This window comes from Callorhinus ursinus, unplaced genomic scaffold, assembly GCF_003265705.2.
Source record: "Callorhinus ursinus isolate GAN/ISIS: 27379988/994484 unplaced genomic scaffold, GSC_fseal_2.0 scaffold80, whole genome shotgun sequence".
NCBI classification, from domain to species: Eukaryota; Metazoa; Chordata; class Mammalia; order Carnivora; family Otariidae; genus Callorhinus; species Callorhinus ursinus.
This window is the reverse complement of record NW_027397142.1, coordinates 1,256,303-1,282,114: the sequence shown is the minus strand read 5'-3', so window position 1 is coordinate 1,282,114 and position 25,812 is coordinate 1,256,303. Positions and strand designations below refer to the sequence as shown.

The 25,812-nt window shown below is 36.5% G+C and overlaps 1 protein-coding gene across 2 annotated transcripts in view; it reads left to right on the top strand.

Moving 5' to 3' along the window:
- KMT2C (lysine methyltransferase 2C) overlaps positions 1-25,812 on the top strand; it is a 276,338-nt gene that overhangs the window by 143,373 nt on the left and 107,153 nt on the right. For both annotated transcript variants that reach the window (XM_073887521.1, XM_073887522.1), the window contains 3 exons: positions 10,013-10,175; positions 17,331-17,502; positions 19,411-19,525. In XM_073887521.1, the coding sequence (XP_073743622.1) occupies positions 10,013-10,175; positions 17,331-17,502; positions 19,411-19,525 (450 nt within the window). The remainder of the gene's footprint in view (positions 1-10,012; positions 10,176-17,330; positions 17,503-19,410; positions 19,526-25,812) is intronic.

The following is a 25,812-nucleotide window of genomic DNA, read 5'->3' as shown; positions in this document are numbered from 1 at the left end:
GAGGATTAATATTTTATGGAATTCACATCCCAAAGTGGCTACCTTCTCCTGAGAGGATGTAACTGAGACAAACTATTCAGTGTGTTGATGGAATTTGCATTAATTACCCATATCTAGCTAATTATGAACTCCTCCAATTCAGTTCCTCTTTCACTTCCTGGCTTTGTAAGGGAGGGCAAGGAATTCAATCTCTCTGTGCCTCATTTGTAAAATGAGCAGTAATGGTATCCACGTAAAATGGTGGTTTGTTAGACTTGAATAAGGTCATTCTTGTAAAGTGGTTGACCTGGTTGCTGGGAAATAATGTTCACTAAATCCTGCATGTTAAATATGTTTTATTGGCCCATTTTATGTCTTCCCTAAATTATGTGCTTCTATAAAGTGTCATTGTCTATTTTTAAGTTGTACTCATTTTTATAATTTATAACCTTTTATATATTCGAGATACTAGACATTTGTAATTCAAATTGCAGGTTATTTAAAAAAATTTTTTTGTCATTTGATTTTCTCTGAGATATGCATGGTTTTTCACCATATAAAAGTTTAAAGGTTTTATGTAGTCAAATTAATTCATGTTTTTATTTATGGTTATGTTAAAGATTATAGCGATTATGGTTATTTGTTTAGGGTTTCTGATTTATGTATGTTGTTATCAACTAGAGAATTTACTATTTCCTTGATGCAATAGATAGAGGGCACATTTGTGTACTGAGAATGCTTGACTCAGAAATGCTTATGTTAGGAGACTTTCTCTTAGGTTTTGCTGCTTCATTACTAGGATGGAGTTTAAAATATTTACCCTATTTAATAGTTTTGAGTAAAGAAGACACTGTGTAATGTAAGTATAATAGAAAAATTTTCTTAAAAATACAAATACTGATTTGGCAGAGAACAAACCACTATGTGAAATGTGGTAGATGTGAGCTATTGCTATATAATAAATCACCATAAATTTAATGGCTTAAAGCAGCCCCCATTTATGAGGTCATACTTCTCTAGGTCAGAGGTTTGGGCAGGCTCAACTGTGTTCTTTGTTAAGGGTCTTAAAGATGTCTACCAGCCTGGGTGCTTATCCAAAGGCCCTGGGGAAGAATCCTCATCAAAGTTCATTTAGGTGAGGGTAGAATTCTGTTCTGTGCAGTTGCAATACTGAGGTCACCATTTCTTTATTGGCCATTTGCCAGTTGGCCAGCCTTACTTGAGGTTGCTGTCAGCTCCTAGAGGCCACTCCTGGACCTTGCATGTGGCTCCTTTTGTCTTCAAAGATAGCAGTGATGTATTGAATCATTCCCTTGTTTTGAATTTCTCTGACTTTCCTTTCTCCTACCAGCTGGAGAAGACTTTCTGCTTTTAAAGGAATTGTGTAATTTGAATAGACTAATCTCTCCCTTGATTAATTCAGCATCAGTTGAATAGCAGCTTTAATAACATCTGCAAAAAATCCATTTGCCATGTAATATAATCTGTGGCATGATATTTCATCATATTTTTTTTTTTTTTACAAGTCTCTGGATTAGGGGTGGACATGTTGGGGGTAAAGGTGGGGAGTACAGGCGTTTTAGGAGTCTACCTGCCACAGTCCCATATTGAGGAGATTGGACCTGATCCAGAAGTATCAGGGACTCCCTTAGAAAGACCATTGTGTCAAAGAGGTTACTGCCTATGTTCTCCTCTAGGATTTTGATGGATTTCTGTCTTACATTGAGGTCTTTCATCCATTTAGAGTTTATCTTTGTGTATGGTGTAAGAAAATAGTCGAGTTTCATTCTTTATATAGCTGTCCAATTTTCCCAGCACCATTTATTGAAGAGGCTGTCTCTTTTCCATTGGATATTTTTTCCTGCTTTGTCGAAGATTAATTGACCATAGAGTTGAGGGTCCATATCTGGGCTCTCTATTCTGTTCCATTGATCTATGTGTCTGTTTTTGTGCAGGTACCATGCTGTCTTGGTGATCACAGCTTTGTAACATAGCTTTAAATCAGGCAACGTGATGGCCCCAGCTTTGTTTTTCTTTTTCAACATTTCCTCGGCGATTCGGGGTCTTTTCTGGTTCCAAACAAATTTTAGGAGTGTTTGTTCCAGCTATTTGAAAAATGTTGATGGTATTTTGATAGGGATTGCATTGAAAGTGTAGATTGCTCTGGGCAGCATAGACATTTTTATAATGTTTATTCTTCCAAACCATGAGCAGGGAATATTTTTCCATCTTTTTGTGTCTTCTTCAATTTCTTTCATAAGTGTTCTGTAGTTTCTAGGTCCTTTACCTCTTTGGTTAGGTTTATTCCGAGGTATCTTATGGTTTTTGGTGCTATTGTAAATGGAATCAATTCCCTAATTTCTCTTTCTACAGTTCCATTGTTAGTGTATAGTTCTAGTAATCGGCCACAGCAACTTCTTTCAAGACATGTCTCCAAAGGCAAGGGAAACAAAGGCGAAAATGAACTTTTGGGACTTCATCAAGATAAAAAGCTTTTGCACAGCAAAGGAAACAGTCAACAAAACTAAGAGGCAGCCCACAGAATGGCATAAGATATTTGCAAATGACACTACAGATGAAGGGCTGGTAGCCAAGATCTATAAAGAACTTCTCAAACTCAACACCCAAAAAACAAATAATCAAATCAAAAAATGGGCAGAAGACATGAACAGATACTTCTCTAAAGAAGACATATGAATGGCTAACAGACACATGAAGAAATAGCATCACCCAAAAAACAAATATTCAAATCAGAAAATGGGCAGAAGACATGAACAGACACTTCTCTATAGAAGACATACGAATGGCTAACAGATACATGAAAAAATGTTCAGCATCATTAGCCATCAGGGAAATTCAAATCAAAACCACATTGAGATACCACCTTACACCAGTTAGAATGGCAAAAATTAACAAGGCAGGAAACAACAAATGTTGGAGAGGATGTGGAGAAAGGGGAACCCTCTTACACTGTTGGTGGGAATGCACTTGGTACAGTCACTATGGAAAACAGTGTGAAGGGTCCTCAAAAAGTTAGAAATAGAACTACCCTATGACCCAGGAATCGCAATACTGGGTATTTACCCCAAAGACACAGATGTAGTGAAAAGAAGGGGCACATGCACCCCAATGTTCATAGCAGCAATGTCCGCAATAGCCAAACTGTGGAAGGAGCCGAGATGCCCTTCACCAGATGAATGGATAAAGAAGATGTGGTTCATTTATACAATGGAATATTACTCAGCCATCAGAAAGGATGAATACCCAACTCATCAACATGGATGGGACTGGAGGAGATGATGCTAAGTGAAATAAGTCAAGCAGAGAAAGACAATTATCATGTGGTTTCACTTATTTGTGGAACATAAGGAATACCATGGAGGACATTAGGAGAAGGAAGGGAAAAATGAAGGGGGGGGAATCGGAGGGAGAGATGAACCATGAGAGACTGTGGACTCCGGGAAACAAACTGAGGGTTCTAGAGGGGAGGGGGGTGGGGGGGATGAGTTAGCCTGGTGATGGGTATTAAGGAGGGCACGTATTGCATGGAGCCCTGCATGTTAAATGCGGACAGTGAATCATGGAACACTACATCAAAAACGAATGAAGTATTGTATGGTGACTAACATAACATAATTAAAGAAAATTTTTTTTAAATTAAAAAATGAGTAAAAATAAAAGACCTTTGTGATAGCAGTGAGGAAGATGGGTCAGAAAGAGAAGATACTGGTGGGAGAAAAAATCTCATTCACAGCACTATTTTGATTTTGTAATGTTATTTAATTTTATTTGTTTTAGCAGATGTTTTGGTCAGCAATGTATGTTTGTTAGTGTACAAAGCAGAATAATTAACTGGGCCAGAACAGCAACAACAAATCACTCATCAAGATACTCATGACTTTAAGCCAATTTATATATAAAAATTTTTGGTAGATTGATTTTTATTTCAGTCAGTTCTATTTTAAGCATATTTTTTCTAAAGCAAACACTAATTCTTTTGATAGAGACTTTAACACCCAAATCTCATGAATGACATCTTCTTAAACACAGTTTTAGGGTGGGTTTACTTCCTGAGATGTCTAATCTCATGCAGTATATGTTGGTTCTTACTTGCTTCAGTTTTTAAATCTAGCTTCATTTATTTTTATCCTTTGGTCTTGAGTTTTGCATTTTTCAAGCTGTATTTTTTTCATAACCAAATTTGCCACATCTCAAAGATTTTGACATGTTTCTTATTCAATTTTTTAAAAAATATATGTTTTTTTCTTTTGATTTAAAAGAAATCTGCTTTAGATAGAAGGGAATTTTAAATTTTTCTAGTGGATAGATTTTGAGTTTATGTTGTAAATTCATAATTATTAATGTATTAGGTTTAGGAAATACCTGCTTTTTTGAATATGGCCTAGGGAATATTTGATTTTTTGAATTTGTGGACTTTTTTATGGTTATATGTATAGTGAATTAAAAGTAATTCTGAAAAATAAAAAGAATTCGCTGTACGTTTGAATAGGAGGATATATATTCTCTGGTTTTGGATTATGGAGATCTGTGTATGTGTAAGTTTGAATCATACTTGATCACTGTTATTTCATATCTATATCTTTATTTCTGAGAGCTCTATTAAAGTCTGATTTATTCATGTACGTATTTCTACTCAGCTTTACTTTATATGTCAAGGAAATTCATATGAGGTATGTAAACTTTAATGACTGTTTCTTGTTCTGTTGGAATTTTTTAACATAAAACTTATTTTATTGTGAACTTTATCTTTGCCCTATTCACCACTTTTTGGTTTGGATCCAATTTTCTTTGGTATAGCTGCTTTCTTTTTGATAGCATTTGTTGGTACTTTTCCCTTCAGCTCTTATTTTTGAATTTGCTGTGTCACTGTGCCTCATGCACATATACGTACATATACACCCATACATACGTGTACATGTGTGCATATGTACAAACATACATAAATAAAATGTGTGTGTATATATATTTAGCATGTGTGTGTGCACATGTATAAACTATATTTTGCACATTTTGAAAGTTACTGTTCTTTTAATAGGGAATTTAACCTGTTTATGTTTATTATCCATGGACTTCAATGTAAACTTAGCAGGTATTAAAATTTTAGCTTCAAATAATTTTTTTGTCGACCTTGGAAGATAGTTTTTTTGTTTTGTTTTGTTTTTTGCATTGAATATTGCTAATGAGAAGTAATGACTGATTCTCCTTTCTTTGTAGCTGGCTTGTTTTCTTTTGTGAGGCTACTGGAATTTTTCCTTTTCTTCATTATCTTAAAATTTTGCCAGTGTTTCTAGGTGTGAGACATTTTAATCTGAAGTGGGTATTTTCTGATTAGAGAGGCAATGTGGCAGATATTAAGAGTAGGTGCTTTTGTAGTGATACAAAGATTAGTGTACAGAGAGAAAGACTCCTCTGACTCCCCTACCTGGTCAATAAAATTATGCTTAGTACTTGTTAGCTCTTATTATTAGGTACTTTCATAATATTTTTTAGAATAATTTCTCTGGTTATAATCCTTCTATTTTCTCTCCTTCTGGTACTCTTGCTTAAAGAGACACTGGATTTTGTGGATCAGTTTTCCATGTCATTTTTCTTGTTTTTCTTACTTTCTGTCCTCATTCTTTATTCTGCCTTGAGCATTCTGGGAGAATCCCAGCTGACTGATAAGAAAAGTTTGGGAAAGGTTAAAAAGTTTGGTATATGGAAATCCTATAATATTATCTGATATTTCTTTGAGCACTTAGCCCATAGCCATAGTTGATACAGAATAAATACTTCATAATTAATTGGACGAACTTTGGAATAGCCTCAAACTTTTTGTTATTGTTTCATAACTCATCTTTAACCTTAATCTCTGAAATTTTGTTGATTCTGCTTTGTTTTGTATTGCAGATTTATTTTGAGAGAACCTTCCTTATTTCAGTCTAGTGAAATAAAAGTTTTGGAAGTTCCTCAAACTTATTCTTTTTTTTTTTTTTAAAGATTTTATTTACTTATTTGACAGAGAGAGCAAAAGAGCACAAGCAGGGGGAGCAGCAGAGGGAGAGGAAGAAGCAGGCCCCCTTCCGAGCAGGGAGCCTGATGTGGGACTTGATCTCAGGACCCTGGGATCATGACCTGAGCCAAAGGCAGATGCTTAACCATCTGAGCCACCCAGGCGCCCCCCCTCAAACTTATTCTTAACAGTAGTTGGCAATATGAACTCTAATTGAGAGTTTTTTCTTGGATGTGCTCTTGGACAGTTGTCAAGATATAACACTTTTTTTCCTCTACCTCTCTTTTTCTTTTTGTTAATGATTAAAAAAAAATAAAATGCTATTTAGGGGTTTTAAATACTGATTCAAATAAATTGTTTAGTTGGTAAACTACTTAAGAGCTATTTACTTTACCTCCCTCTCCCCAAATGTTAATTAGCTTTGTAATTGTTACTTAGTTTATAATTTGTTTCATTTCTAATATGTGTTGTACAGGAATGCTGATGTTAGAGAAGTTCCCTGTGGAAATCTATTCTTTCATAATTTCTACAATTTTACAAATGCTTTTATTTCGTTCAGAAAGATCTCTTCCAGTCTATATATTGAGTATACATTTTCTTTCAATGCCAAATGTCTTTCATTAGCTATGTAACTATAACAGATGGGCTTGAAATGTTCACTTAAATGCAGTTAGTATTTTATTTCCTTTCCTTTATTCCCTGTATCTTTATATGTTATTGTAAATTGGTATGTTGGATACATTCCAGTACTTCTTATAGTAGTTTAGCTAATGTCACGTAATATTTTCCATTGCAAATGTGATTAAGAGAACATGTTGATGTCTTTAAAATGATATAGACATTGGGAAAAGGATCAATTTAAATTATTTTGTTTCCTTATTATGCACTTAAATAAAAGTCATTATATTTTATTTGCCAAAATTTTTAGTGCAAAAGGCTTCTGTACAACTTGCCATATGCTAAAAAATAATGGAGATTCTAGATTTTAACAGTTTAGCTGAAATTATTTTGTTATGTTAATGAGTTAATGTAAAAACTTTTTAGTGATCAGTTGGACATACAATGCACTTCCCTCCTGAAGCATTTTCTTGGTCTTTTCAGTATGACTCAAGGATACTCAGACTACTTAGATGTTACACATGTTGTTAATTCTGGGTTGTGTTACTGTTGGTGGGAATGCAAGCTGGTACAGCCACTCTGGAAAACAGTATGGAGGTTCCTCAAAAAATTGGAAATAGAGCCACCATACGATCCAGCAATTGCACTACTGGGTGTTTACCCCCAAGATACAAATGTAGGGACCCGAAGGGGTACATGCACCCCGATGTTTATAGCAGCAATGTCCAAAATAGCCAAACTGTGAAAAGAGCAAGATGTCCATCGACAGATGAATGGGTAAAGAAGATGTGGTATATATATACAATGGAATATTATGCAACCATCAAAAGGAATGAAATCTTGCCATTTGTAAAGACGTGGATGGAACTGGAGGGTATTACACTGAGCGAAATAAGTCAATCAGAGAAAGACATGTATCCTATGACCTCACTGATATGAGGAATTCTTAATCTCAGGAAACAAACTGAGGATTGCTGGAATGGTGGGGGGTGGGAGGGATGGGGTGGCTGGGTGATAGACATTGGGGAAGGTATATGCCATGTGTGCTGTGAATTGTGTAAGATTGTTGAATGTACCTCTGAAACGAATAATACATTATATGTTTAAAAAAAAAAAAGATAGCAGGAGGAGAAGAATGAAGGTGGTGAAATCAGAGGGGGAGACAAACCATGAGAGACGATGGACTCTGAAAAACAAACTGAGGGTTCTAGAGGGGAGGGGGGGTGGGGGGATGGGTTAGCCTGGTGATGGGTATTAAGGAGGGCACGTTCTGCGTGGAGCACTGGGTGTTATACGCAAACAATGAATCATGGAATACTACATCAAAAACTAATGATGTGATTAACATAACATAATAATAAAAATAAATTCTGGATTGTGTTAATACACTAAACGTATTTAGAGACCCTGAGACGTCATAACATAAAAATAATAATCAGAAAAAGCTGGTTATTACCCTTTATAAAGAGAAATAAATCTTTTCTTTTGTCTTTTTAATGATGTGGCACCCATAAGTACAAAAAGAGAAGTGAAATGTTTATTAGTCTTTGAACTTGTGGACATTATAGACAACAGAAATGCCACAGATACAACTAGTGTTTATGAGTCACCTAGACGCTATAGTGGTCTATTGACAGTACTCAAAATGTGTAGAAGACTCATAAAGAGATACTAAACTTTCTTACATTGGTTCAATGCCATGGCCTGATGGAAGAATTTGATGGTACCTTATATAAAATGTTGGAATGAATTATAATTTAAAAACTATTGTAGGCGCACCTGGGTGGCTCAGTCCTTAAGCTTCTGCCTTCAGCTCGGGTCATGATCTTGGGGCCCTGGGATCGAGCCCCGCATCGGGCTCCCTGCTCAGAGGGGAGTCTGCTTCTCTGTCTCCCACTCCCCCTGCTTGTGTTCCCTCTCTCGCTGTGTCTCTCTCTGTCAAATAAATAAATAAATAATAAAAACTATTGTATTCTTTGATAGACTAGCAGAATATAGAATGAGTATGTTAGCCTGTGAAGATCTTCTTGGGGCGCCTGGGTGGCTCAGTCTGTTAAGCGTCTGACTTCGGCTCAGGTCATGATCTCAGGGTCCTGGGATTGAGTTCTGCATCGGGCTCTCTGCTCAGTGGGGAGTCTGCTTCTCTTTCTCTCCCTCTTCCTCCTCTCTGCGCTCCCCTCATGCTGTCTCTCTCTCCTAATAAATGAATAAAATCTTTTTAAAAAAGATCTTCTTAGTAATGTTAGCAACTTCTCTCAGGAGGGCCAGTTTTACCACAGATTGTCCCATTTGGCTTCTGTTGTTTCAATTATGCTTTCATGAACCGCACTTAACAATGAGATTACCAACAGTGACGTCCATTTAGTACATATAAATATGAACACCTGTTTATTAGGGCTTTCTGTGTCAAGTGGCGTTCACAGTGCTGCAGATACAAAGATAGCAGAATATGTGCCTGTCCTCAAGGATCCAGGACTAGGGTGAAAAGACAAGTAAATAATTCTTATGCAGCGGCACGAACGCTAAAACAGAAGCCGACGCAAGATAGACAGCTAAGCATCTGCAGAAGAGAGATTTTATAATGTACGATGCAGGCTATCTGGCAAAAGACCCACAAAGAAAGTGATACCCAGAATGACCTTGGGAGGTTGAGGGAGAGTTTATTAATTATTCTTAGGGAAGGCTGAGTAAGTACAGGTCACATTGTAGGCAATTTGTATTGACTTCTTACACCTTTAGTTGCCCTGCCCTTCCCCTGTGTTTGTATTGGAACTTCCTCCTCTGCTTTTACCAGTAGCAAGAGAGTAGAGGCAGGTTGAAATAGGGAAAGGAGATACTCAGATGATGTAATTTTTCTTCCCATTCACAGTTTTTATTAAGAAACTTGAAACTAATTGCTGCAGGGAAATGTGTAGATTTGTAGGTGTACCTTTAATCCTAGGATCGTCCCTTACTAACTTACTCTATGATTGAGTGTGGTTTATTTCACACTTATTTTTAGGTAGGGTGAAAATAGTAAGGTTTTGTAAACAGTATAGATTCATTTTAAATAGTTTGTTGGTGGGATTTAAAATGTGTTGAAATAACCCACAACTAGATACCTGCCCTTTCAACCATATTACTAATTTAAAAAGTTTTTAGTTGTTTTTGGCAAAAGTCAGAAGAAGAAAGTGAAATGCTCACTTTCTAAACTTGAATGGATGAACCTGTATTATACCAAGCACTCAACTGAGTACTTTAGATTTTCTTATTTTTAATGGATCCTTTATTTAGTATTATGGAGGTTTAAATTGTTTTGTTAGTAGTGCACACATATTTTTTAAATACCTTCCTAGCCCCACATTTGAATGCTCCTTTTCCAGGTCTTATAAAGAGATTTCTTTCCCATTTGCCCCCTTTCAGCGATGTGCATTTTGTAAGCACCTTGGAGCCACTATTAAATGCTGTGAAGAGAAATGCACCCAGATGTACCATTATCCTTGTGCTGCGGGAGCTGGTACCTTTCAGGACTTTCGGAACTTCTTCCTTCTGTGTCCAGAGCACATCGACCAAGCTCCCGAAAGATGTAAGTTTACTATAGACCTACTTTTGAAACATTTATCAGTGTACTTACTTCAAATAACTAGTATTGTAAACTCCCTAAATGTTATTTTGCTTGTATTAAAAGGTAAAATTATATAATCTTGATAATCTAAGGGATCTTTGCCAGAGGTCCTCGGGGGGGAATCTGTATTACCAGTATCACTGAAGTTAAATACCAAAGGTATTTCCTTGAAATTTCAAAGACAGTTTGCATGTTTTAAATTCTTATTAAAAAATTTTTTTTTAAACCACTGTAGAAAGAAATACTGAGTATAAAGTATTTTAGTATGTACTATAAAGTCATTTAAAAAGCTAAACAGTATTCAATGTCTTCTACACCAAAATGCCATCCAGTTAGAGAATTAGAAGATGATTCACTCAGGTGTTATTTCAGGGTGTACATTAATAGGGTCAGCAAACACTTTTGAAATTCTTGGTAATTGTATAGCCCTGATAATCATAATAGAAATCTCTGTTAGTGCTTCTTCTTGATTTATCTATCTTGGTTACCTATAATCCTCAGTTGTGCTTTTTTCCTTTCTTTTCTAAACAGTATTTTATAATTACATGAAAATATTTAAATGTTTGAAATTTGTTAAACAGAAAATTATAACTCTTTCCTATCTTTAATGAGATCTTGCCTTTTTCTTAGTATATGGATTTCCAATGAGCATGTATACTTGGGATTTTTTTCCCCCTGGCAAATTGAATTTCCAGTCTCATTGTGAAATCTCTGTGATGCTTTATTCAGTCTTTTTTATGTTACCTGTTAGTTACCTTAGTGTTAGCTTTTATCTGTATCTTAACAATATTGATGAAAGCTTTTTCAAAAAAATCTTTTCCAGCTCTGTGAAACATAAATATAGCTACCTCGGGCTTAAACTTAAATAGTCTCAAATACAGTTAGATTGTATAATCTCAGTACCATAATTTCATCTTCAGTTAAAATTATTTTTGTTTACATGTATAATCATGTTGTCCTTAATCACTATACAGACAGAAATTATAGGTAGGGCAGACTGAAATGTGAGATTGTGTTTAGGTGAATAAGGGATTTAAAGTTTAAAATATGTTCACGATTCCATATTTAAATCTGGGAGAAAAAGAACATTCATGCAGAGCATCTGTCATGGGTGTTATGTATTTTAAGACCTCATGTAGTGAATTACTTCACACAGGTGCACCAACTGTGATGTCGGTGATCAGAGTTGATTATGTTCTGGGTGGTATAATGCACTTTGCCAGTCAAATAAAACAACTGTATGTGTATTTAAGAATCTGAATTTTATTCAGTGTTTTGTACTTAATCATACTTCAGACCTAAACAACAAACAGACTTTTCTGGGACCACATTTCTAATATTAGATGTTTTGTTATTTAATGGCCATCCTACTTTTTACTGCAGACTGTGTTCTAATAGTCTCATTTATTGTACAGACCATAGTAGACATTGTGTAAAGTCATGAACTGTAAGGACTGAGAGGAGATGAGCTGCTCTCACCACACATACAATGAGAGGTCTGTGTTGGCACACAGAGCTAAAAGATACACTGAAATTATTGGCACTGTGCCTTGTTCCAAACAGATTTATGGAGACTCATAAAAATACACGAATAGTAGGATAAAATAAAACTAAAAATATGCAAGGAAATTTGGCCATGGGAAAATAAGGATACTATAAATATGAAGATAACAGTGACACTAGTATTTTGGGAAATAAATGCATACTTTTTAGACCTAAGCCACAAACTTGGCTCCAGAGCTCTCCAGCAATCAACACAAAGAAGGGAATATGAACAGTGACCTGATTCATAGTAATGGCAAAAGAATTCACTTTATACCAAGACTATATATACATTATACACTGTAGCAAAACAAATCCCACAGGGCAATTTCTTATAACAGCCCTCAAAATAAGCCAGTGGTATGAAACCAAAGCCCAGTTGAGTAAATTCTATTCCTCTAGGATCTTAACCAGTGCAGTATATATACACAGCTTTCTGACCGTCTGTCTTAATCCAAGGATATAGAGAATATTGCAGGTAGAATGTATTGTAGTAATTTACAAGATTATGCAATAGTCTTCATAAAATCTTTCCTACATATTTTTAGCTGTCCTAATTGTGTGTTGTAGCACAAGGTACTTATTATTTTTAAAAAATGGGGCTTAAATACCAGTGTTACTATGAGGGTTAAATAACAATTAATGGAAACTGTGTAGCATTTTACTTTGTGTATATGAATTGCTTTACAAAATGGTAGCTATTCCAGCTCTTATCTAAGACCCAAATTATATGTATACATTGCATGTAATTCTTTATGCTGTTGGCTACATGTAGAGCAATATGCTTGATAGTTAGCTGAGTTAGGAGTTAGATTGACATCTTTTTATGAAAGTTGAATAAAAAAATAGACCTCATTAGAAAGAAATCCCATCCAAGAGAGAACCTATGAGCAAGGCCAAGATTTTCATCAGAAAACAATTTTAGGGAACTTTGTCATAGGTAAATGCTGGTCCTGGCTTCATCATTATTTTCATGATGGTGCAAGTATACACTAACCTTGTCTAGGAATTTTACACTAAATACCATCTTGGAGACATAGCCAGATACACTTACTGAGTAGTATTTTGCCTCTCAGGGAAAGCCAAATGGCAAGGAGCCAACCATGCAAGATCAGAGGAAAGAACATTCCAGAAAGAGTGAACAACTACTGTACCAGTCTTGAGGAATGGGCCTGGCAAGATTGTGGAATGACAGCCAGTCACTGTGCCTGGAATATAGTGTCTCCTAGGTGGACAGTAGAGACATCGGAGTGAACAAAGACTAGACCACCTAGGTCTTGTGAACAAGGGAAGGGTTTAGATATTCTGTGTGCAGTGAAAAGTTTCGGAAGGGTTCAAGCGTGGGAGTGCTGTATGTCTTCGTTCCCTCCTCTTCCTGGTGTACTCACTCATCATGCAGGCTTAACTTACTTCACTTTCTGGGTTGCCTTTGTATCTCTTGATACCAAGTCCTGCTACTTTCCTGTTATCCTAAATTCTGTCAGTCCCTGAACTTTCTTCCCTCCCTGCCTGCTCTGTGGGCCAGCCTCTCTGGACAACATCCATGATGTAGATTTTCTTGCCAGTGATTGCATTTAGTCCAGCGCAGTGTCCTGCCAGGAGTGGAAGGCGCGATGATAGGTGCTGTGCTGTTGACGGAAGTTAGAGCTGTGCGGATGGAGTCCGGCAGCAGTGTGACTTCTGCTGTTCTTCACCAGGGTTTATATTCTCCTGTGTCAGCAGTAGTCTCACCTGTAAGCTTGACCAGTGTCTCGGACACGGTCCCTTCTCATTTAGGCTCAGTGTTCTTGTCTTTTCCTCCATCTCTTCTCTTGTTGCAGCTGCCACAGGATGTGACCTTGTCCGCAGCTGACCCTTCTGTTTTTCCCGCTCTTTTCTTGCTCCTCCTCCATCATTTAGCTTCTTCATTCTATGCCTCTGCTGGCACTTTCCTTCTTCCTTCTGTACATGTGCAGATACTCTTCACCTTATTTGCCCTTCCAGTGGTAGTAAATATCGATTAGTAAAGGGCATGGTCTTTGGAGCCAGATTGGCCTGGATTTAACTCTTGTCTTAAGTTAGCTTTAGCTTTAGTCTTCCACTCAATCTCTTCTGCCTTTTCAACCGCTTAAAGAAAAATTTCACTTCATTGTTTGATTATTGCTTCAAACTTAATATCTCTGTGGGGCATATATGTATGTATATATTCATATACTTATTTCTGACACAACACTTAAGCTATGTAGTAATATCATTTTTTGCATGACCTCCAAAAGGCTGTTTTGGTATTTCTATACTTCTTCCTGATTGAGGAAGTGGTTGGAACCAACCTCATTTCTTGATGTAGTGCTTTTTTTCTATTATTATTTCTACATAATGCATAGTAAATGTTTTTAGACTGAATGTATCATGTGGATGTTTTTCTTTGTCTAACTTATTACCAGTGATCCATACTAATTGAACAACATGACAGTATTGCCATTAAGGAATTGTTGCAAGCTATCATAGAGGAAGAAGTAATCTCTGCCACAGTGATATACACAGTTATCTTATTGTAGAATGGGCTTTGCTGTATAAAACAGTGCTGTGCAACAGAAATATGATGTGAGCAATATGAGTAATTTAAATCCTTCTAGTAGTCATGTTAAACTTTTTAAAATTACAATTAATTCAAAAAATATATATTTAACCCAGTATATCCAGAATATTAGTATTTCAGCATGTAAGCAATAAAATTTTTGAGATATTTGATGTTATTTTTTTCCTAGTAAAGTTTGGACAATCACCTTTCAGTTGCCCAGTAGCCACATGTGACTAGTAGCTGCTACGGCAAGTTAATTAGCAGAATAGTAAACTCTGGAAGATTTCACAGAAGCATTTAGACAGTGTTCCCTGCAAATTACAGTAGAAAGATGAACTGAGTATCTGATAATCAGAGCACAGTATTTGCTTCAGTTTCTGTAAGTTTTGAGGAGAGGCAAAAAATCAAGGACTAGTTTTTAAATGTACATAGTTTGAATGAGTAAATACTGGCACTGTCTCAGTATTAAAAAAATTCACCCTATTGTGTTATTTCTATCAAAAATGAACTGATTTATGACATTTCCATTTTTAAATTAATGCTTTATTTTAAGTGCTGCTCAAAGAATCATTTAAAAGTGATTTTAGAAGTTCTTCATTTAAGATATATTTAATAAGACTTGATTTGTGCTAGGAAATTGAGGATACAAAGTTGAACAAAACAAGGTCCCTACCCTTTAAGGGTTCCGAGTACTATGTTGTAATTACTTGATTATATAACAGTATATTCTCAGTATATGGGGAAAAGGAATATTCAACAAATGGATGGATCTTTAGGTGTGGTAGTGTTAGATATTCAGGACTGTGTGTGAGCAGAGTTTTGAAGGCCTCTTTGGAAAGAGCTAGGGGCACAGCACCGCAAAGGAACAATATTTCAAGCAGTGGGGAGCAATGTATATGAGCACACGGGCACTGAGCAGCATGTTGTGTGAATGTGCATTGCAAACTGCTTGGTATCATCAGGAATACTGAGTGGCCATGAGATTCTGTAGCAAAGGGAGGTAAAGGGCTTTTTTTTTTTTCCTTTCCCTTATGCTAGAAAATTTTGATCTTTTTTTCACGTGAGAAAGGAGTTATTGGTAAACTTTTAAGCAGGGCATAACAGATTCACAGTTTTGAAAACTTGCTCTAGATGTATAGATGATGATTAGGGAAAGGTCAACAAGCAGGAATTCCTTTTAGAAGATAGTATAATTACAAGGCAGAGTGGACTGAACTGAACTGTACAAATAGGAAAAAGGATATATAGGAAGTTGACTCAGTCAGAACTGGTGTCTGGCTGGATGTGTTGGGTCAGGGAAGAGTAATAGTGATAGTAAAGTTTCTGCCTTTACCCAGCTGGTTGAGGAAAAAGGGAGAGGTTTAGGTTTTAAAAATGTTTTATTTTAGAGTTGTTGAGTTTTGAGTATTATTTAGAACATCTGGCTGTTGAGGTCCCGTGAGACTTCAAAATACATCTTGTAGTTTAGAAAGAAGTTTGGGGCTGGTGATACAGATTTGGGAATCATGGTGGTATTTTATAACATGGGGGCTGGTGTGATCACAAAGGGAAACCGTGCGGAATTTTAAAAGAAGGAACAGGATAAAATCCCAGGACACTCCAGCAGGTAGAGGAATTGTAGGGATACAAAAGCCAACACAGTGTGACAGGGAGGCATGGGAGACCTAAGGAGAAATCAGGAGAAAGCTTCCATTACAGAAGCCAAGGTACTGTCATGTGGGAGTGGATAGGAATGGAAATGCTGCAGAGTACAAATAAGATAAGGTCAGAAAAGTAACCTTCGGATTTCATAGATCATTGGTAGCCTCATGGAGGTAGCACCAGGTGAATGGTGGGTGTGCAGCCCCCAGGGTTCCAGCTGGCCATCCAGATAAATTCTGGGACTTGTTTTTGTACTGCCTTCAAACTATGAATTGTTTTTACCATTTTAAAAGGACTTTAAAATAAAAACAAAAAGTCTCTATGTCAGAAATTCTATGGCCTGTAAAACTGGTTTGCCAAGTAAAAGGAATAGATTGTTAGTCTATTTAAAGATGCTTGACTGAAGGAAAAAAAGAAGGTAGAAAGGGCTTACAGCCAGAGAGGACTGACCAAACCTTCAAAAAATAAGAGAAAAAAAGGTTCGTATGTACAATTTAAAACAGTCTTTAGATAATCAGCTAATCAAACCATTTAGTTGAGAACATAAATGTCAGATATAGTCATACATCATCAGATCGGTATGATTTTAGAACACATTTTTCTTATTGTGATGTACATGAGTTTAACTGTAGTTGGCAAGGCAGGTTATTCTTACATTTATTTTTTGTTTTAGGTGGTAAAAGAACTTAAAAAGTGCACTTTCTTTTAATCCACATTTAGGGATAGATGATATCCATAATTATATAGATTATAATACCTTTTTACAGACTGGCAATTAATATAGATGAATATAGAATTAGTATATGAAGTTTTGTATTTATGTATGAATATGAAGTTTCCATCTTTAATGTTCTCCTTCATACGATGTTTTCCAGGATTAAAAAAATATATATTTGCTATGAATAAAAATTAGTGTGTTTATGCTTAAGAAGCATTTAATTGATCTTAACATTTCTTAATTTTGTCTCTTGACTTACGTTGTTAATTTTAAAATCTATTTAACATCCAAATAAAAGGGTTATTTTTGCACCTGAAGGCATTTCTCAGTTGATTACTTTCCTGTTTGGTTCTTTTCAGCAAGTGTATGTTGAGCATTAAGTAGGTGCCCAGCATCAATCCTGGTACCAGGGATATAAAATTAGATAAGAACTGCTTATGGTCTCAGGTAGATGGAGGGACAAATATGCAAAACTCTATGATTCACAGTGGTTTTACTGAGACCTTCTTCTGATTGGATATCAGTTCAATGTGCATAACCTCCAGTGTCTGAAAGATTGACCATGCAAATTCCCTTCAAGTGATTTTTAAATTGTAAAGTCAGAAAAATACTAAACTCTTATACAACAATTTCATTGTTTTACTGTTAATTATAGCAAAGGAAGATGCAAACTGTGCAGTGTGCGACAGCCCGGGAGACCTCTTAGATCAGTTCTTTTGTACTACTTGTGGTCAGCACTATCATGGAATGTGCCTGGATATAGCGGTTACTCCATTAAAACGTGCAGGTTGGCAATGTCCTGAGTGCAAAGTGTGCCAGAACTGCAAGTAAGTTTTAATTTCAACTCAAGGTGTGTATTGAGTTTAAGAGAGACCCTATTACTAGGTGCTAAAGGTTTGTGTAATATGATAAAGATTGTTCATACTGCAGCTCCATTCATTCCCACTGACTTCGTCATGTTTTAAAAAATTACTAGGTATTTATTAACATTATTTTGAAACAAGTCTAAACAGAAACTAATTTTAATAATTTTAAATTCCTCTGGTTGCCTAAAAACCTGATTTCAATTTGCCAAACATTTTAAATGACTGATACTAACAATTTAAAAGAAGCATTAGAAAATAAAGCAACTGTTTTTGAGAGAGACTGGGGTGGAGATTTAATAGGAAAATAAACCTCCAGTTGCAGAAAGTAGTTATGAGAGTGAGTGAAAGAATCAGTTATATGTTTGAATTTCCATTCCAGGAAGAACAATTTATGCTAAGACTACTTAAGAAGAAAAAAACAACCCTCTATCTATCTGAAAAACAGTTACCTTCAGTCGATCCTAGTCACCATAATACTGAAAAGAAGTACAGTTATTATATGGCATTTAAACGTTTGTAATGGGGTTATCCTTTCCTATTTGTTGTATTCCATCCTTTGGTTATTTCTCCAATCTTTTCTGTGATTTTTTTTTTCTCCTGCTACTAATTAGCATGATAATTTGGAGAAGTTATCTGCATCTATAGCAGTTTTCAAATTGTTTACAAGCTGAGGGCTTTTTTAACAGGAGAAATTATGCCCACCACTGCCATGATCAGTCTGTTTTATTTGTAATTTAATTTGGTAACAGTAAGCATCAGTATCTTACAATTATGTGGAATAAATAGGACAATATGCTTTTATATTTTGGCAAAAATTAAAATACCAGCAAACACTTATTTGATATCTTATATCTGTGCCTACTTTCTTGGGAAGGAGTAAGAGAACTTGAAGAAAGATTACCTTTCCTCTAAGATCTTTCCATGTAGCTAAAGAGATAAAACATGCAATTTTATATGTAGAATTTGTTTAAGCTGAGTAAGAAAGAACTGGAGGCCAACTAACCCATCTTCCTTTTTACTTCTGTTTGTCCCCAGGTTTTACGCAGGCTCCTCTCTCAGCTCTTCTTCTTGCATTCCCCAGTTTTTCTTTTCCCCTCCTCTTGAATTAAATTCTTAGTCTCTGAGAGTGGTTGACAGCCAAGAATCAAGGCAGAGCTCATGCTGTAGGCCAGGGGCCCAATCTTTGGGGCACAGGAATGTTCAGGGAAAGAGTTTAGGTTTTTGACTGTTCTTAATAATTATTACAAGATGATTCTTATACCTGTTTATTTAGCACTAATGTTTACAGGATATTCTAAGCTCTTCAACCAGAATTATATTTAATTCTCAGTGTCTTTACTGTTCACATTTTATTCCTGAAATGAGGACTAAGCTTATTTTGTTCAGGAATCACACAACTAGAAAAACAGCAGTCTGAATACAAATATAGGTCTGATGCCAAATTCGATCCTCTTTTTATTATATGACAGTGTCTTTCCAATTCCCAATGACAAGATTTGTTCCTTCCCATGCAGCGTCACCTATCAGTTACAGCTCCTTCCCCTAGAAAGGATATTTACTGAGATATTTAAAAAGTAAAGGTCAGAGTCATTCATCTTGTTGCCCCTCCTTCTCTGCAGGAATCCTAACGTGGCTAAAGCAGGTTCACCATAGGTGGAGCATTCAGTAAGGATAATCCTGTAGGGACCTTAGGAAGATGTCTGTCTCATCCTTTAGGGGGTTACCTCTATCATTATCTGGGCATAGACAAAACAGACACTGAGGTATTGATGAACTGGGCAGTTCCTAGGATTGATTCTTCTCATGATTACTTATGTTATAAACATAAGTTTAAAGATAAGGCATCATTAATGCTATCTTATTTTTTAGACAATCGGGAGAAGATAGCAAGATGCTAGTGTGTGATACGTGTGACAAAGGGTATCATACTTTTTGTCTTCAACCAGTTATGAAATCAGTACCAACCAATGGCTGGAAATGCAAAGTAAGTTGTTTATTTTTTTAAGAAAAATATCATCTGTATGCTTTTTATATAGAGCAGACAAATTGGATACCTATTCAAATCTATACAGTATCATCAACTTGTTAAAAAACAGCTTTATTGATGTATAATTGATATTCAGTAAACCGCAAGTATTTAAAGTTTGCAATTTAATTTGACACGTGTACATTATGAAACCATCATCACCTTCAAGATAACCACCAAATTCATCACCCCTAAAAGTTTCATGGTGCTCTTTGGGAATCCCTCTTTTCCAACTGTTCACCCATTCCTACCTCCCCGCCCCTTGTCTTTCAGGCAGTCTACTTTCATTCACCAATTAATTTGCATTTTCTAGAGTTTTATATAAATGACATCATATAGTATATACTCTTTTTTTGGGGGGGGAGGTCTAGCTTTTTAAACTCTGCATGATTATTGTGAGAATCAGCCATATTTTTGTGCATACCATGAGTGATTCCTTTTTTTTTGCCAAGTAGTGGCCATACCACAAATTGTTTATCAAATAACTTGTTGGTGAACATTTGGATCACTTACATTTTAGGCTATTATGAAAAATGCTGTTATGAACATGTAAACATATGTATGGTGCTTAATGGCTTAGAAATTGTTTTTGAATGATTTATCTTTAATCTCAGAAACTCTCGGAAGTGTAGTGGTCCCATGAGGATACCAAAACACAGAGCAATAGTTTTAAAATCCATTGATTTAAAATCCAGAACTAAAATACATTACATTTTGATGATTATGTAGTGATTATATATGTACATCACAGTTTTTATATGTATAGATACACTTGTATTAAATATTTGGAATCCTACTATATATGCATATGTATATTGTCCCTCCCCTGTGGTAGTTTTAGTGATTATTTACTTAGATATTTATTTTATAGATGCTGTTTAAAGATTCTCTTGGTTTTGAGAGTTAGAGGTCTGTAGACATTTTTCCATTTTTTTCATTGCTTAAGATATCCAATCTTTCTGCTTGGTATGACACTTTTAAGATGCATTTTCAATTATTTTTAATTTTTTCTGGATATTCTTTTAGTCAGTGATTCTCCCTTCTTTCATCTATTTTGTTATTTGCATCTTTATGACCTTATGTTCTATGCTGGTCTCTTTACGCTTCCTGAGGAATTTACTGAGGCTGTCGTCTGTATCTCTAAACCCTGTAGGTTGGCTGACAGCTTTACCTACTGGGCAGTTATTTGTACATCACCAGGTGAACAGCAACACATTTTAGAAGTATTTGTCCATGGAAGCACAAAATATTTAAACTCTTAAAGTGAAAGTAGAAGAATAAAACAAATTTATCTTTAATTCTCAACTGACTGAATAAAACTAATTTTCCTGTTTGGAAGATATTTACAAACTATTTACTATGACTTTTCTTTAAATGTTCTCTAGGATGGATCCGTCATAAAAGTAGTTCATGTGCTTCCTTTGAAATCTATATAGGCAAACTTAATAAATTCTAGATGAGAGCTGGTGAGGCTCTAGTGGTTAATTGTCCAAGTTTACTTATTTATAGAAGCAGAAAAGGGACTAAAAGTCAGGTTTCCTGTCTTATAATGTTTTATCCTATATATGATGCTCTCTCCCTATGCTGTCATACTTTTTGAGTAGCAGGGCTTTTCTCTTTAAGAAATATTTCTTGATCTAATTTTCTTTTTGTATTAGGGTGTAGACCTAAGGACTCTAGATTCATAGGCTATCTCTGTACATCCCCCAGGTTGAGCTGGTTGTTTTTTTTTTTAATATCTAAATTTTATAGAAGAGACATGAAACTAGGCATAAACTTTATCTTCAATAATTATATGGACTTTTAAAAATAAAACTAAATAGAATTTATAAAGTAATTACTAATTTCATCTGACATACAATTTTGCTTTGAAATTAAGTTGCCAAGATTGGGGTTTAATAGAAAGGTATTTTCTCATGCCCAGTTCAGTGTGTAGGCTTTTTCTTTGGCTTTCATAATGTTAATACAGAGAATGCCTTTTTTATTTATATAAAAATAGTATTGATAATGCTATGACCCTGTTTACTAGTTCAGAATAATCAGAGACCTCAAAGTGCCAGCAGGCAGTCCTTCAACATTAGATGTAATGAAGTGTCACTCAATAAGTATAAAGTTTTTTGTTCATGAGTGCACCATCGTGGTACAATTGAAATCTGTACTAAATGGGGGAATCAATCCAATTATTTCTAAAATATGGAACATTAGTTCCTCATTTTAAGTTACTGGTATGTTGTTTGCCCTTTAACTGTTGTCAGTTGATGTGTATGAAGATAAGAATCCTCTCTGCTGGCTCCGTGGGTGCTGCATTTTTCCTGTGTCATCCAAACAGCTCATTCTTTTTACCATAAATTTACTGTGTAAAATCTTGCATCTTTTGTACGCCCTTGACGGCCCTTGGGACTAACATAATAATAAATACAAATGCTAAATGCGGGCATTAAAATCTGCATTGTGGTAACCTTGAAGGTCAGTTAAATTTTTTTTATGTTAGCATTTCTATGAAAACTTCCCACTTTTCAGAGAACAGCCCTCCCAGACTGCACCTGTGACCTCTCTGCGCCCTCACTGTTGTCCCAGCGGCACAGAAACGCGCTCCTGTCCCCTGTGCACGGCCCCGCTGTTGACTTCGGCGGGGTGGGCTTCAGAGGGCTGGGGTGGAGTGGGGTGCCTGAAATGGTCCCTGGAACCCGAGGGTAGGGGTCCCTCTCCAGGTGCAGGCTTGGTGGGCTGCTGGGATTGCAGGCCGTGAGGTGGCGCCAGCCGGAGGCTCCTTCCAGAAGCTGGAAAGGCGTTCCGGCCGCGGGAGGGACGCGCTGGCTGAGTCGGGGTTGGGGGCTGTTTGCCGTCGTAGGAAGGTCCTGGAAAGGGGGCCGAGCTCGCCTGGAGGACCCCGAGGATGGGGTCCGGGTGGGGGTGGTGAGTGGAGACGCGGAGGGAGCCGAGCACCGGCGCCAACGCCCCGCCATCCCGGCTGAGGGGCACCTGGAACTTGGGGCGCGTCACCTGGCTCTAGGCCGGCGGGCGGGGAGTTCGGTGCGGCCGCGGCGGGAGGGCGGGGTCTGCAGGGGAGGGCCTGGGAACGGGAGCCTGCGGTAACTGCCCTCAGGTGTGGCTCCGGGAAGGCGGGGCCTGCGGGCGGGCGCGGCGCGAGCTGCCGCCGGCCTCTCCGCGGTTCCGGTTCTTTCCTGGGTGCGGGGCCCGGTGGCTTCAGCGTGCGCTCAGGGCTTCATTATCGGGATCAGAAAAACCCGCTGTCGGCGGATCTGTATGTGTATGCTTTCGTCTCCTCCACACACCTTTACTTGCCTTTTTTCTTTTCTGAAATAGGGAGTTGAATTCGTAATTCGTTTTCTTTACTTTCTTAAGGAAAAAGGTGTATTTTTAAAGACTATAAATTTACCTTTGATTATAGCTTTGGCTGCAACCAAATATGTTGTATTTGTCCCTCTCTCTGTGTACATCTGACCTAATCACTGTATCTTTTGGTTTTTCAGTTGTGCTTAAGCATGTTAACTTCTGCTTTAATTGTATTTAACCCAATAATTAACCAGTGTGGTTTTTTTTCACAAATACTTTAATACTTGAAGTAGTGACTTTAAGGCTTAATATTTGTGTTTATTAATTTTATTTAGATAGATGAAGTCCTTTATATTTTTTGACTAGCTGATTCGAGAACGTATTAGGATGCAGATGAAATTGACCACTGCAGTTTTCCTCAGTTTCTCCTTGTATTTTACTTTTTCTTTTGTAAACAATACTAACATTTTTTGGTTGTTATTTAGCAAGTAGGTCAGGTCAGTGTTGATATGTTGTACTTTTTACTTTTTATTAGTGTAAAGCTACTCTATTGTGTAATGCCTTTTTTTTTTTTTTTTTTGAACCAGCTCTTTTTGTCCGACAATATGGCCTCATAGGGCTTTAGTTTACCAGTTGAATGTGATCTATTCGCATCTTTTTTATTTTGGGTCCCTTTGTGTCATTTTTATTTAGGTTAATGGTTGCAATTGAAATGTTTGGCTATTTTAAGACAAACTAGTTCTTTTGATTTCCTTTCTGTTTTTCTGTTCCTTTTATTTTCTGCAGTGACGTGCAATTAAAAATTTTATTTTGTGAATGTTACAAATGTTGAAAGTATGAATGTTTTCTTCCCCCACTTACCAGTGAAAATGGAGAAATGAGCAATTTTCTTTTCCTTTCTCTCCTCTCTGTTTTAAATCAACTGAGACCGTAAACATTGTCACTTTTTCCTTGCAAAAAAAAAATATATATATATATATTTTCTATATAAATTCCAATCTCATTAAACCCCAGGCTTTTGGATTCTTGGTTATGCTCCATTAAGGTATAGCAATTTTTCTGAAATCCTACATATCTGAAAGAGACTGTTGTCTTCAGACTACGATAAGAACTTGGTTTGGTATCATTTCGTTTTACAATGTTTTCTTTTTAAGCTGTAGAAATTCCCTCCCCCCCCCCAGTTTTCCCACTTTGTGGTATCACAGAAGAAAAATCTTAACCCCCCCTTTTTTTTTTAAATGTTCACTTAACTATAATCCTTTTTTCTACTTAAGAGCTTTGGGATCTTTATTTTTGTCAGTTCTTTGAATTTGCTTCCAGGTTGTATCTGATTGTGGTTCTGCATTAATTAGGGTTGCCTGGAACATGTTGACCACTGTCAGTCTGTAGTCAGGCCCAAGAAAAGGCCTAAAGAAGTGTTGGTTAACTTTGCTTTTTTTTTTTTTCCTTAAATATTTGCCATCTTTACAGTCTCTTAAATAATGTTTAGTAACATCTAGATAATTTTGTTTCCTGCTTTTAATTCATTATCTTCTTTGTTAGTTTTTTCATTATCTTGGAAGAAAACGTTTTCAGAATTCTGGGTTTATTTCTCAACACTCTCTTTTATCTTTGTCTTGCCCTCTTACTAATTTGTCCTCTATCCTAGTCTGCTGTGCTTTTTCACAGTGACTGAATCATGTATAAGATTGGTAAAAAGACAACTGGATAGTTTTTGTTTTTTTTTTAATCTGTTCTATGGAGGTTTATAATGTTGGTAAAAGATTAGGCTGTAGAGTCAGATCTCCACTTTTGCAATTACTAAATACAGGATCTTTGGCAAATTATTTGACTTCCTTAAGCCAATTTTTCCCCTGTAGAGAATGTTATTAGAACTTACCTCACAGGGGTGTTAGATTTAGTGAGGTGATGCCTATAAAGTGTCCATCGTAATGTCTAAATTAAGTACCCAAAGAATTATCCTGGAGTTTTTCATAGGAAAACCACTGAGTAATCCACTCAGTATCCACTGAGTAATTTGAAGAATGATCCTCTTCCTCTACTGTTAAATTCTTTCATAGATGTCTGTAGTCGGTGGTCATAATTCGTTCATTTATTTAACATTTGAAGGCCTACTGTGTGTCAAACAGTGTGGAGGGGCCAGAGATGCACCTGGGCAAATAGGTCTGCCTTCATGGGGGGTGTCAGACTAGTGAGGCTGTTCATACTGAAGTAAGGGTAATCTTTTCAGGAACTTTGTTTTATACCAGTTGTTGTCAGGTAGGTTTCTTTTTCCTGTTTCTCTGTCAAGAATGCTTGTGTGTTGGTATATCATGAATTTTTTAAAAAATAATTTCAAACTTTAGAAGTTGGAAAAATAGGGGCGCCTGGGTGGCTCGGATGGTTAAGCATCTGCCTTCGGCTCAGGTCATGATCCCAGAGTCCTGGGATCGAGTCCCGCATGGGGCTCCCTGCTCTTTGGGAGCCTGCTTCTCCCTCTGCTTCTCTCTCTCTCTCTCTCTCTCTCTCTGTCTCTCACGAATAAATAAAAAAATAAAATCTTTAAAAAAAAAAGTTGGAAAAATAAAAATATCCATAGGCCATTTACCTTTTACCTTTGTTAGGATTTCAGTATCATTGCATGTACCCTTCTTCTCTCTTCTTCCCTCCCATCTCTTTTTTTTGTCCTGAACCATTTGAGGGTAAGTTACATGTACTGTGCCCTCTTTACCCTTAAACACTTCAGTGTTTATTTCCTAATCATAGGGATATTCTTACATAATCACAGTGCTGTTATCAACTTCATATGTTTGCATCAATATAAGTATTTTCATCTATCTATTATCCATATTTCAGTTTTGTCACTTGATCTAACATCCCATATAGCATCCCCCTCTCCCCCCATGTAGGTTCCAAGATCTACTCTAGGGTAAGCTTTTATATTTAGTTCTCACTTTGGACTCTTTTAA